This window comes from Ranitomeya imitator, chromosome 1, assembly GCF_032444005.1.
Source record: "Ranitomeya imitator isolate aRanImi1 chromosome 1, aRanImi1.pri, whole genome shotgun sequence".
NCBI classification, from domain to species: domain Eukaryota; kingdom Metazoa; phylum Chordata; class Amphibia; order Anura; family Dendrobatidae; genus Ranitomeya; species Ranitomeya imitator.
In genome coordinates, this window is record NC_091282.1 from 35,134,127 (window position 1) to 35,146,710 (window position 12,584).

The following is a 12,584-nucleotide window of genomic DNA, read 5'->3' on the forward strand; positions in this document are numbered from 1 at the left end:
ATCGGCCATGGCTGGATTGTAATATTTCACCCGTTATAATGGGTGAAATATTACAAATCGCTCTGATTGGCAGTTTCACTTTCAACAGCCAATCAGAGCGATCGTAGCCACGAGGGGGTGAAGCCACCCCCCCTGGGCTAAACTACCACTCCCCCTGTCCCTGCAGATCGGGTGAAATGGGAGTTAACCCTTTCACCCGATCTGCAGGGACGCGATCTTTCCATGACGCCGCATAGGCGTCATGGGTCGGATTGGCACCGACTTTCATGACGCCTACGTGGCGTCAAAGGTCGGGAAGGGGTTAAGTAAAAAAAAAAAAAAAAATGGCTCGAAAGGTAAACAACCCCTTTAATGATTATCCCAAAATTTTCCATGTGAGGCTGTCCTAGCAGAAATGATATGGCGGTATTTAGCAAGCAAGCGCTCCTCCGGGCACACAGGGTGTCTGACAATCCTGATGGGATGATGGGGAGAGTAGTTCTCACTAGCGTCAGATAAATCCCATGCGTTAGCGCCCGGTCCCTCGGCTCCGCAGTAGTCAGTCCGTCTGTCCCCCCATGTCGGGTCATTTATTTTTCCGCTTTTCCTTCTTAGATTTGGCGGCTGCGGCGTGCGTCGGGGCGTTAGTGACGGCGAGCGCGTGTCCCGTGTTCTTCAGGTGGGTAAAGAGTTTATTGCGAGTGGAAAAGTCGGTCCCGCAGGTGTTGCACTTTAGCGATAGTTCTGTCTGCTGGGAAGAGAAGAAAACGTAGACTTATTAAAGGGACGGCTGAGGAATTACTTTTAGGTGCGTTTTCCCCTTTTAAAAAGTTAAAATCGGAGAATAATTAAAAGTTTTGCAAGTTTCCAAAATACTTTGTATTTCTAATTCTTCACCATTTATAACATCTCTGCTGCCACATTCAGGGTTACATTAAGAGGCAGTGTGCGCTGTAAAATGTCCATGCAGTGTGAACACGGCCCTGGACTCCCACCTCTGTGAATACCCCCCATGAGGATTCTATAGCATATCTGCCATATACAAGCTTATTACACAGCTCCAGTTACCTGCTCTGGGGTTTCCGGTGCGGCGGCCACCTTGGCGGCTTTCTTTAAATCTTTTGCCTTCTTTCCCTTCAGTTTTGTTGTTCTGTAAGGAATAAAAAAAGATATACATTGTACAGGAGCAACTAGAAGATGCTGGCAGCACCGACCGGACTAATGGGGGTCTCTGGTTTTGAGAACTAGGTTTACACATCCAGTTATTGACGTGTGTATAGTATCCGGAGCATAAAGCCTCCCCCACTCCGTCCTGTAACACACAGACACAACCCACTGATATGTATGAGATTGTGTAATACTTCATTTATCCTATGGGGGCGCTGCAGGGAAATTGAGCGCTTCACAACAGAGCCTTCCCCCCCCCCACTCATAACCAGGCGAAATGTCATCATACATGAGCAATTAACGGTTTCAAAGAAAATTTCTCGTTCAGAGTTGCAAATAATTTTTGACTTTTCTCGCAATAGATGAACTTGCGTTTTTGTCATTTTTATTTTGCTTTTTGTGGGCGACAGGAATGAAATGAAAAATAGCAAATATTTGCATATTTTCACACTTTTAAATTTTTTATTGTGAACACAAAGGAAAAGCCGGATTACGTACCGGTAATGCTCTTTTAATGAGTCCACGACAGCACCCCACATGAGAGAGAGGGATCCGCCCATAGGAACAGGAAACCTACAGAATAAAAGGAGGCGGTCCCCTCTCCTCCTCAGTTTAGTTACAGAGTATAAAAAGGGGAACCGCAAAAGTGTTAGTATTCATTCTTATTCAGTCACATAAATTTCTTAACTCTATACAACCATTATTTGTGACCTTAAAGGAAAGAGCTGTGCATAATTTAGGGAGGGTAATACATGGGTGCTGTCGTGGACTCATTAAAAGAGCATTACCGGTACGTAATCCGGCTTTTTACCCTTCGCCACGACAGCACCCCACATGAGAGATTTTCAGAGAGTCATTATTTGGGTGGGATTACTGTATTAAGAACAGCTCTACCAAAGGTCAGATCAGAAGACGTGGACAGATCAAGTCTATAATGGTTGTAGAAGGTAGAAGGTGTAGACCAAGTTGCAGCCTTACATATTAAATGGATCGGTACATCTGCTTGTTCCGCCCAGGAGGAAGCCATGGCTCGTGTTGAGTGCGCTTTTATACCCACTGGAGGAATCTCGCCTTTTGACGTATAGGCCAAGCAGATAGCCTCTCTGATCCACCGAGATATGGTAGCTCTCGTGACCCCATGTCCTTTCTTGTGGCCCTGAAAGGAGATAAACAGAGCCCTACTCTCCCTCCATGTCTGACACCTTTCTATATAAGTCAGGATGGCTCTTCTGACATCTAAGGTGTGGAACTTATGATGTTCTGGAGTTACAGGTGAATCAAAAAAGGAAGGGAGAAATATTTCTTGTGACCTGTGGTAGGTGGACGCTACCTTAGGGAGGTATGAGGGGTCTGGTTTCAGGACTATCCGATCATGAAATATCAGTAAGAAAGGTGGGTCTACTGATAGGGCCTGGATGTCACTAACCCGTCTAGCTGAGGTTAGGGCTACTAGTAAGGCTACTTTATATGTTAGGATTTTTAAAGGTATTGAATCTAATGGTTCAAATGGAGAGCTTGTTAAGGCCTCTAATACTAGATTTAAATCCCACGGAGGTAGACGGGGAATATGGACCGGTTTACTACGTTCACAAGATTTTATGAATCTGGAGATCCACCTATTAGCTGCTATATTGCATCCATATAGGGCTCCTAATGCCGAGACCTGAACTCTTAAGGTATTTACAGATAGTCCTAACTCTCGGCCTTTTTGCAAGAACTCTAGGATAGGTGTGAGTGGAACTTGCTTAGTGAACGGTACCGTGTAGAAGTCTAAAAATTTATTCCATACCCTACTATATATTAGGGTGGTAGATCTTTTCCTGCTCAATAAGAGGGTGTTTACTAGTTCTGTTGAGAACCCTCTGGAACTTAATAGTTGCCTCTCAAATTCCACGCCGTCAAGTGAAGACCTTTCACTTGCGGGTGGAAAAAGGGGCCTTGGTACAGCAGCTCCTTGTCTGATGGGAGGATCCAAGGATCGCATAGGCACATGGTCTGGAGACAAGAGAACCATGGTCTTTTCGGCCAGAATGGTGCAATGAGGATTACTCTTGCCTGTTCCCTCCTGATCTTTCTGATCACTAGAGGAATCAGAGACATTGGAGGAAAGGCATATGCCAGTCTGAACCGCCAAGGATGGTGGAGAGAGTCCAACATATCTGGGTGATCCCTGGTGTTCAGGGAAGCGAACCTTTGTACTTGCCGATTGTCTCTTGTGGCAAATAGGTCGATTTGTGGTATCCCCCATGCTTCTGTTATCCTTCTGAATATGGATTTGTTTAAGGTCCATTCTCCTTGACGCAACTCGTTTCTGCTGAGGTAGTCTGCCCTGATGTTCTCTACACCTTTGATGTGCAGGGCTGTTAAGGATGTTAGATGAGCCTCTGCCAGCTGAAAGATGTTTGCAGCTATGGTCATCAGACTTCCTGACTTTGTACCACCCTGACGGTTCAAGTATGCCACTGCGGTGGAATTGTCTGAGTAAATTCTTACATTTGTTCCATGAATCTGCGGAAGAAAATGATATAAGGCACATTCTATTGCTTTTAACTCCTTCCAGTTGGAGGAACATATTAATTCTGTCTGATCCCAAGTATTTTGGGCCAGATTGTCTTCCATATGTGCTCCCCACCCAATAGGGCTGGCGTCGGTGGTAATTATTTTAGACGGGTCTATTATCCATGGCACACCCCGTGATAGGTGGTCCATGTCTAGCCACCAGGATAGCGATTCTAAGACATTACTGGAAAGAGTTATTCTACTTTCTAGATAACCGTCTTTCCCCTGAGCCGACAATACTTCGTACTGCAATTGACGGGTATGGAATTGTGCCCAAGGTACAGCAGGGATACATGATGATAATGACCCCAGTAAGGACATGGCCTTTCTTAGTGTCATGTAGGGTTTGCGTATTGCGTCTGATACCTTTGATTGTATAGTCAACCTCTTTGACTGAGGAAGAAAGCATTTCTGACTTACGGAGTCTAGCTGGATTCCTAGAAATGTCTGAACGGTTTCTGGATTCAGCCGAGATTTTTCGAAGTTGACGATCCAACCTAACTCCTGTAGGGACGAGATCGTATTAGATAAACGAGTTTTACATTGAAGTGCAGAGCTTCCTACCACTAGAAAGTCATCTAGGTAGGGTATTATCAAGGTATCTCGTTGGCGTAGATGAGCCATCACTTCCAGTATCACCTTAGTGAAGACGCGGGGAGCCATAGAAAGCCCAAATGGCATTGCAACATATTGAAAGTGACGAACCTTTCCCTCCAGGGTGACTGCTACCCTTAGGTACTGCTGATGTTCGGCATGTATGGGAAGATGGTAATAGGCGTCCTTTAAGTCTATTCCGGCCATGACACACCTAGGGAATAAGAGTTTTATGGTAGAACTAATGGATTCCATTTTGAAGGTATGATTACGCAGGAAAGAATTTAATTTTTTAAGATTTATGATGGTTCTAAATGAACCATCTGGTTTATTAATCAGGAATAAAGGGGAGTAGAACCCTTTCCCTTTTTGATCCTGGGGAACTTCAATCAGGACTTTCTTAGATAGAAGAGATAGGATCTCTATTTCTAGAGCCCTCTGTTGGTCCTGACCTTTTGGAGATGTTATTATGAAGGAATCCCAAGGGATTCGATCAAATTCTAATTTAAGGCCGTATTGCACAATGTCCAGAATCCACTGGCTGGATGTTATCGGTTCCCATTGGGGAAGAAAAAATTTTAATCTGCCGCCTACTTCCTGGTTAGCGGTATTTACGTCTCGGATTATGGGACCCGCTAAAAAAGGCACCTTTTTGCTTTGGGTCCTTCGACTCCCATCGCTCTCTTTGTTCAAGCGGCTTGTTCCTAGTAAAGGGGCGTCTCCTGAAGGCTCTCCTGTAGGATGGAAGATACTGGTTAGGGAAGCCTTTCTTCCTTTCACCTGCTTTATTCAGGAGTTCATCCAGCGTCTTCCCAAAAAGGAACTCACCCTGACAGGGAATCGCACAAAGTTTTGCTTTAGCTTGTGCGTCCCCCTTCCAATTCTTTAGCCAGAGTGCACGCCGGGCTGTGTTGACTAGGCCGGCTGACCTGGCTGCAAGACGTAGCGAGTCCACTGAGGCATCAGCTAGGAATGCTACTGCTTCTTTAATTTGAGGCAATTTCAGCAGGATAGATTCCCTCGAAGTTTTGCCTCTAATCTGTTCCTCCAATTGCTCCGTCCATACTAGTAGAGATCTTGCAGTACAGGTACTAGATATGGCGGGCCTGAACGCCCCCGTATTGACTTCCCATGACCTCTTTAGTAAAGCTTCTGCTTTACGGTCCAGCGGGTCTGTTAGGACCCCTGAATCCTCCACTGGTAGGACCGACTGTTTGGTTGTGGAGGCTACCGCAGCATCAACTTTTGGCACCTTTGACCAGGTGTTTAGGTCTTCATCGCTGAAGGGATAGCGCCTTTTAGAGGATGATGGTAAAAACCCTCTATTCTGCTTGTCCCACTCCTTTTTGACAATATCTTTGATGGTTTGTATGACGGGGAAGGACCTACGTTTCTTCTGTCCTAACCCCGCAAACATTATGTCCTGTGCTGATTTCTTTTCTTTTCCATCTGGGCACCCCATCGTGCTCCTGACAGATTTTATTAAATTGTCCACATTACTGTTGGGAAGACAAAGTCCCCCTTCAGTCTCGGATGAGCTCGGCTGAGATCCCTCTTCGTCTGAAGAAATACATACACCCTCTGACTCCGAACTAACCGGAGACCGGGACCTGCTAGGCTGACGGGTACTGGCGCTACTTGTCTGCGCCAAACCCTGCATCTCTTCTCGGATAATAGCTCTGACATCTGAGGGAGTCATGATATTTTCCTGCCGTAGAGTTTGCATGATACACTCTGCACACAGTTTTTTGGCATAATCATCCGGGAGGGGCTGCGTACATAAAGCACACTCTTTATGCTTAGATTTGTGTGTCCTTTTCTTAGTCTAGAGGAAGGATACAGGAGGAACATATCAGCATATAGGAAGAGACTCTTTCAAAACTCACCCAGTGAAGCTGACAGGTACCGGTTCTGGAGGCGGAATTCGTTTGGTGGTAGAACTCTTCTCTGGAGGTCGGCCACCACTCTTTGTGCTGCTCCTCGTGCTTCTCTCCCTGCTGGGAGAGCGCTGTTGCACTGCGGGCAGGTGCGCTTCGTCGGCCGGTGAAGCCATTTCACACACACCGGCCCGACGCTAGCGCTGCATTTTTAAACTTGCCGCCCATTCTCCTGCCTCCCCGGACCAACCCGGAAGTGCTCCCGCGACTTCCGGGTTAGACGCGCCGCTCTCACTCACCATGCGGCCGCCAGAGGCTATTAAGCCGGCCGCTGCAGCGCGCGCGTCCTCACAGTGCCGGCCGGACCTACGGTGACCGGACCCGGACCGTGGATGTTTGGCCAGACGAGGGGGGAGGCTGCAAGCAGGGGCTCCCCCGCCGCTGCTTCTGGTACCGCAGCCCCTGCCGTTCCCACAGAAACCGGCGCAGGCGGGTGCATGGCCCAGGGATCCTCTTCATCTGTAGGTAAGCCGGGTCCCTGTAGGAACAGGAAACCTAAACTGAGGAGGAGAGGGGACCGCCTCCTTTTATTCTGTAGGTTTCCTGTTCCTATGGGCGGATCCCTCTCTCTCATGTGGGGTGCTGTCGTGGCGAAGGGTAAAATTGTTTTCTCCTTTCAGCAGAAATTATTTTCATATATTGGACAGAATTTGTTTGACAGCGCAGAGCTAGAAGCAGTGATTCAGATAGGTGGTGACTGATTTAGACTTCTAAAATATATATATATTTAACACTTAAAAAGACCTTTGAGGTCATTTCAACATATTAATACATTATTTTTATTACCGACTTCCCCTGTCACTAAGCCTGGTAGATTAGCTCTACTTACAGAGGACCGGCCTTACAATGTCAGTGCAGAGTAACGTGTGAACCGGCCGTACAATGTCAGTGCAGAGTAACGTGTGGACCGGCCGTACAATGTCAGTGCAGAGTAACGTGTGGACCGGCCGTACAATGTCAGTGCAGAGTAACGTGTGAACCGGCCGTACAATGTCAGTGCAGAGTAACGTGTGGACCGGCCGTACAATGTCAGTGCAGAGTAACGTGTGGACCGGCCGTACAATGTCAGTGCAGAGTAACGTGTGAACCGGCCGTACAATGTCAGTGCAGGGTAACGTGTGGACCGGCCGTACAATGTCAGTGCAGAGTAACGTGTGGACCGGCCGTACAATGTCAGTGCAGAGTAACGTGTGGACCGGCCGTACAATGTCAGTGCAGAGTAACGTGTGGACCGGCCGTACAATGTCAGTGCAGAGTAACGTGTGGACCGGCCGTACAATGTCAGTGCAGAGTAACGTGTGGACCGGCCGTACAATGTCAGTGCAGAGTAACGTGTGAACCGGCCGTACAATGTCAGTGCAGGGTAACGTGTGGACCGGCCGTACAATGTCAGTGCAGAGTAACGTGTGGACCGGCCGTACAATGTCAGTGCAGAGTAAAGTGAGGACCGGCCGTACAATGTCACTGCAGAGTAACGTGTGGACCGGCCTTACAATGTCAGTGCAGAGTAAAGTGAGGACCGGCCTTACAATGTCAGTGCAGAGTAACGTGTGGACCGGCCTTACAATGTCAGTGCAGAGTAAAGTGAGGACCGGCCGTACAATGTCAGTGCAGAGTAACGTGTGGACCGGCCTTACAATGTCAGTGCAGAGTAACGTGTGGACCGGCCTTACAATGTCAGTGCAGAGTAAAGTGAGGACCGGCCTTACAATGTCAGTGCAGAGTAACGTGTGGACCGGCCTTACAATGTCAGTGCAGAGTAAAGTGAGGACCGGCCTTACAATGTCAGTGCAGAGTAAAGTGAGGACCGGCCTTACAATGTCAGTGCAGAGTAACGTGTGGACCGGCCGTACAATGTCAGTGCAGAGTAACATGTGGACCGGCCGTACAATGTCAGTGCAGAGTAACGTGTGGACCGGCCGTACAATGTCAGTGCAGAGTAACGTGTGGACCGGCCTTACAATGTCAGTGCAGAGTAACGTGTGGACCGGCCTTACAATGTCAGTGCAGAGTAACGTGTGGACCGGCCGTACAATGTCAGTGCAGAGTAACATGTGGACCGGCCGTACAATGTCAGTGCAGAGTAAAGTGAGGACCGGCCGTACAATGTCAGTGCAGAGTAACGTGTGGACCGGCCGTACAATGTCAGTGCAGAGTAACGTGTGGACCGGCCTTACAATGTCAGTGCAGAGTAACGTGTGGACCGGCCTTACAATGTCAGTGCAGAGTAACATGTGGACCGGCCTTACAATGTCAGTGCAGAGTAACGTGTGGACCGGCCTTACAATGTCAGTGCAGAGTAACGTGTGGACCGGCCTTACAATGTCAGTGCAGAGTAACGTGTGGACCGGCCTTACAATGTCAGTGCAGAGTAACGTGTGGACCGGCCGTACAATGTCAGTGCAGAGTAACATGTGGACCGGCCGTACAATGTCAGTGCAGAGTAACGTGTGGACCGGCCGTACAATGTCAGTGCAGAGTAAAGTGAGGACCGGCCTTACAATGTCAGTGCAGAGTAAAGTGAGGACCGGCCTTACAATGTCAGTGCAGAGTAACGTGTGGACCGGCCGTACAATGTCAGTGCAGAGTAACGTGTGGACCGGCCTTACAATGTCAGTGCAGAGTAACGTGTGGACCGGCCTTACAATGTCAGTGCAGAGTAACGTGTGGACCGGCCTTACAATGTCAGTGCAGAGTAACGTGTGGACCGGCCTTACAATGTCAGTGCAGAGTAACATGTGGACCGGCCGTACAATGTCAGTGCAGAGTAACGTGTGGACCGGCCTTACAATGTCAGTGCAGAGTAACATGTGGACCGGCCGTACAATGTCAGTGCAGAGTAACGTGTGGACCGGCCGTACAATGTCAGTGCAGAGTAAAGTGAGGACCGGCCTTACAATGTCAGTGCAGAGTAAAGTGAGGACCGGCCTTACAATGTCAGTGCAGAGTAACGTGTGGACCGGCCGTACAATGTCAGTGCAGAGTAACGTGTGGACCGGCCGTACAATGTCAGTGCAGAGTAACGTGTGGACCGGCCTTACAATGTCAGTGCAGAGTAACATGTGGACCGGCCTTACAATGTCAGTGCAGAGTAACGTGTGGACCGGCCGTACAATGTCAGTGCAGAGTAACGTGAGGACCGGCCTTACAATGTCAGTGCAGAGTAACATGTGGACCGGCCTTACACTGTCAGTGCAGAGTAACGTGTGGACCGGCCTTACAATGTCAGTGCAGAGTAACGTGTGGACCGGCCTTACAATGTCAGTGCAGAGTAACGTGTGGACCGGCCTTACAATGTCAGTGCAGAGTAACGTGAGGACCGGCCTTACAATGTCAGTGCAGAGTAACATGTGGACCAGCCGTACAATGTCAGTGCAGAGTAAAGTGAGGACCGGCCTTACAATGTCAGTGCAGAGTAACGTGTGAACCGGCCTTACAATGTCAGTGCAGAGTAACATGTGGACCGGCCGTACAATGTCAGTGCAGAGTAACGTGAGGACCGGCCGTACAATGTCAGTGCAGAGTAACGTGTGGACCGGCCTTACAATGTCAGTGCAGAGTAACGTGAGGACCGGCCGTACAATGTCAGTGCATAGTAAAGTGAGGACCGGCCTTACAATGTCAGTGCAGAGTAACGTGTGAACCGGCCTTACAATGTCAGTGCAGAGTAACATGTGGACCGGCCGTACAATGTCAGTGCAGAGTAACGTGAGGACCGGCCGTACAATGTCAGTGCAGAGTAACGTGTGGACCGGCCGTACAATGTCAGTGCAGAGTAACGTGAGGACCGGCCTTACAATGTCAGTGCAGAGTAACGTGAGGACCGGCCTTACAATGTCAGTGCAGAGTAACATGTGGACCGGCCTTACAATGTCAGTGCAGAGTAACGTGTGGACCGGCCTTACAATGTCAGTGCAGAGTAACATGTGGACCGGCCTTACAATGTCAGTGCAGAGTAACGTGTGGACCGACCTTACAATGTCAGTGCAGAGTAACATGTGGACCGGCCTTACAATGTCAGTGCAGAGTAACATGTGGACCGGCCGTACAATGTCAGTGCAGAGTAACGTGAGGACCGGCCTTACAATGTCAGTGCAGAGTAACGTGAGGACCGGCCGTACAATGTCAGTGCAGAGTAACGTGTGGACCGGCCTTACAATGTCAGTGCAGAGTAACGTGTGAACCGGCCTTACAATGTCAGTGCAGAGTAACATGTGGACCGGCCGTACAATGTCAGTGCAGAGTAACGTGAGGACCGGCCTTACAATGTCAGTGCAGAGTAACGTGAGGACCGGCCGTACAATGTCAGTGCAGAGTAACGTGTGGACCGGCCTTACAATGTCAGTGCAGAGTAACGTGTGGACCGGCCTTACAATGTCAGTGCAGAGTAACGTGTGGACCGGCCGTACAATGTCAGTGCAGAGTAACGTGTGGACCGGCCTTACACTGTCAGTGCAGGGTAACGTGTGGACCGGCCGTACAATGTCAGTGCAGAGTAACGTGAGGACCGACCTTACAATGTCAGTGCAGAGTAACATGTGGACCGGCCGTACAATGTCAGTGCAGAGTAACGTGAGGACCGGCCTTACAATGTCAGTGCAGAGTAACGTGTGGACCGGCCTTACAATGTCAGTGCAGAGTAACGTGTGGACCGGCCGTACAATGTCAGTGCAGGGTAACGTGTGGACCGGCCGTACAATGTCAGTGCAGAGTAAAGTGAGGACCGGCCTTACAATGTCAGTGCAGAGTAACGTGTGGACCGGCCGTACAATGTCAGTGCAGAGTAACGTGTGGACCGGCCTTACAATGTCAGTGCAGAGTAACATGTGGACCGGCCGTACAATGTCAGTGCACAGTAAAGTGAGGACCGGCCGTACAATGTCAGTGCAGAGTAACGTGAGGACCGACCTTACAATGTCAGTGCAGAGTAACATGTGGACCGGCCGTACAATGTCAGTGCACAGTAAAGTGAGGACCGGCCGTACAATGTCAGTGCAGAGTAACGTGAGGACCGGCCTTACAATGTCAGTGCAGAGTAACGTGTGGACCGGCCTTACAATGTCAGTGCAGGGTAACGTGTGGACCGGCCTTACAATGTCAGTGCAGAGTAACATGTGGACCGGCCTTACAATGTCAGTGCAGAGTAAAGTGAGGACCGGCCTTACAATGTCAGTGCAGAGTAACATGTGGACCGGCCGTACAATGTCAGTGCAGAGTAAAGTGAGGACCGGCCTTACAATGTCAGTGCAGAGTAAAGTGAGGACCGGCCTTACAATGTCAGTGCAGAGTAACGTGTGGACCGGCCGTACAATGTCAGTGCAGAGTAACGTGTGGACCGGCCGTACAATGTCAGTGCAGAGTAACGTGTGGACCGGCCTTACAATGTCAGTGCAGAGTAACGTGAGGACAGGCCTTACAATGTCAGTGCAGAGTAACGTGTGGACCGGCCTTACAATGTCAGTGCAGAGTAACGTGTGGACCGGCCTTACAATGTCAGTGCAGAATAACGCGTGGACCGGCCTTACAATGTCAGTGCAGAGTAACGTGTGGACCGGCCTTACAATGTCAGTGCAGAATAACGCGTGGACCAGCCGTACAATGTCAGTGCAGGGTAACGTGTGGACCGGCCGTACAATGTCAGTGCAGAGTAACGTGAGGACCGACCTTACAATGTCAGTGCAGAGTAACATGTGGACCGGCCGTACAATGTCAGTGCAGAGTAACGTGAGGACCGGCCTTACAATGTCAGTGCAGAGTAACGTGTGGACCGGCCTTACAATGTCAGTGCAGGGTAACGTGTGGACCGGCCGTACAATGTCAGTGCAGAGTAAAGTGAGGACCGGCCTTACAATGTCAGTGCAGAGTAACGTGTGGACCGGCCGTACAATGTCAGTGCAGAGTAACGTGTGGACCGGCCTTACAATGTCAGTGCAGAGTAACATGTGGACCGGCCGTACAATGTCAGTGCACAGTAAAGTGAGGACCGGCCGTACAATGTCAGTGCAGAGTAACGTGAGGACCGACCTTACAATGTCAGTGCAGAGTAACATGTGGACCGGCCGTACAATGTCAGTGCACAGTAAAGTGAGGACCGGCCGTACAATGTCAGTGCAGAGTAACGTGAGGACCGGCCTTACAATGTCAGTGCAGAGTAACGTGTGGACCGGCCTTACAATGTCAGTGCAGGGTAACGTGTGGACCGGCCTTACAATGTCAGTGCAGAGTAACATGTGGACCGGCCTTACAATGTCAGTGCAGAGTAAAGTGAGGACCGGCCTTACAATGTCAGTGCAGAGTAACATGTGGACCGGCCTTACAATGTCAGTGCAGAGTAACATGTGGACCGGC

General features: G+C 49.5%; 1 protein-coding gene across 3 annotated transcripts in view; it reads right to left on the minus strand.

Moving 5' to 3' along the window:
* Window positions 1-330: 330 nt before the first annotated feature.
* DNAJC21 (DnaJ heat shock protein family (Hsp40) member C21) overlaps window positions 331-12,584 on the minus strand; it is a 59,202-nt gene continuing 46,948 nt past the window's right edge. For 2 of the 3 annotated variants that reach the window (XM_069745966.1, XM_069745965.1), the window contains exons 11-12: window positions 1,048-1,129; window positions 427-730 (exon numbers count right to left, since the gene is read on the minus strand). In XM_069745966.1, coding sequence (XP_069602067.1) covers window positions 566-730; window positions 1,048-1,129 — 247 coding nt within the window. In that variant the 3' untranslated portion in view covers window positions 427-565. Of the gene's footprint in view, window positions 731-1,047; window positions 1,130-12,584 lie in introns of all 3 variants that reach the window. The other variant, XM_069745964.1, reaches the window with a different exon arrangement.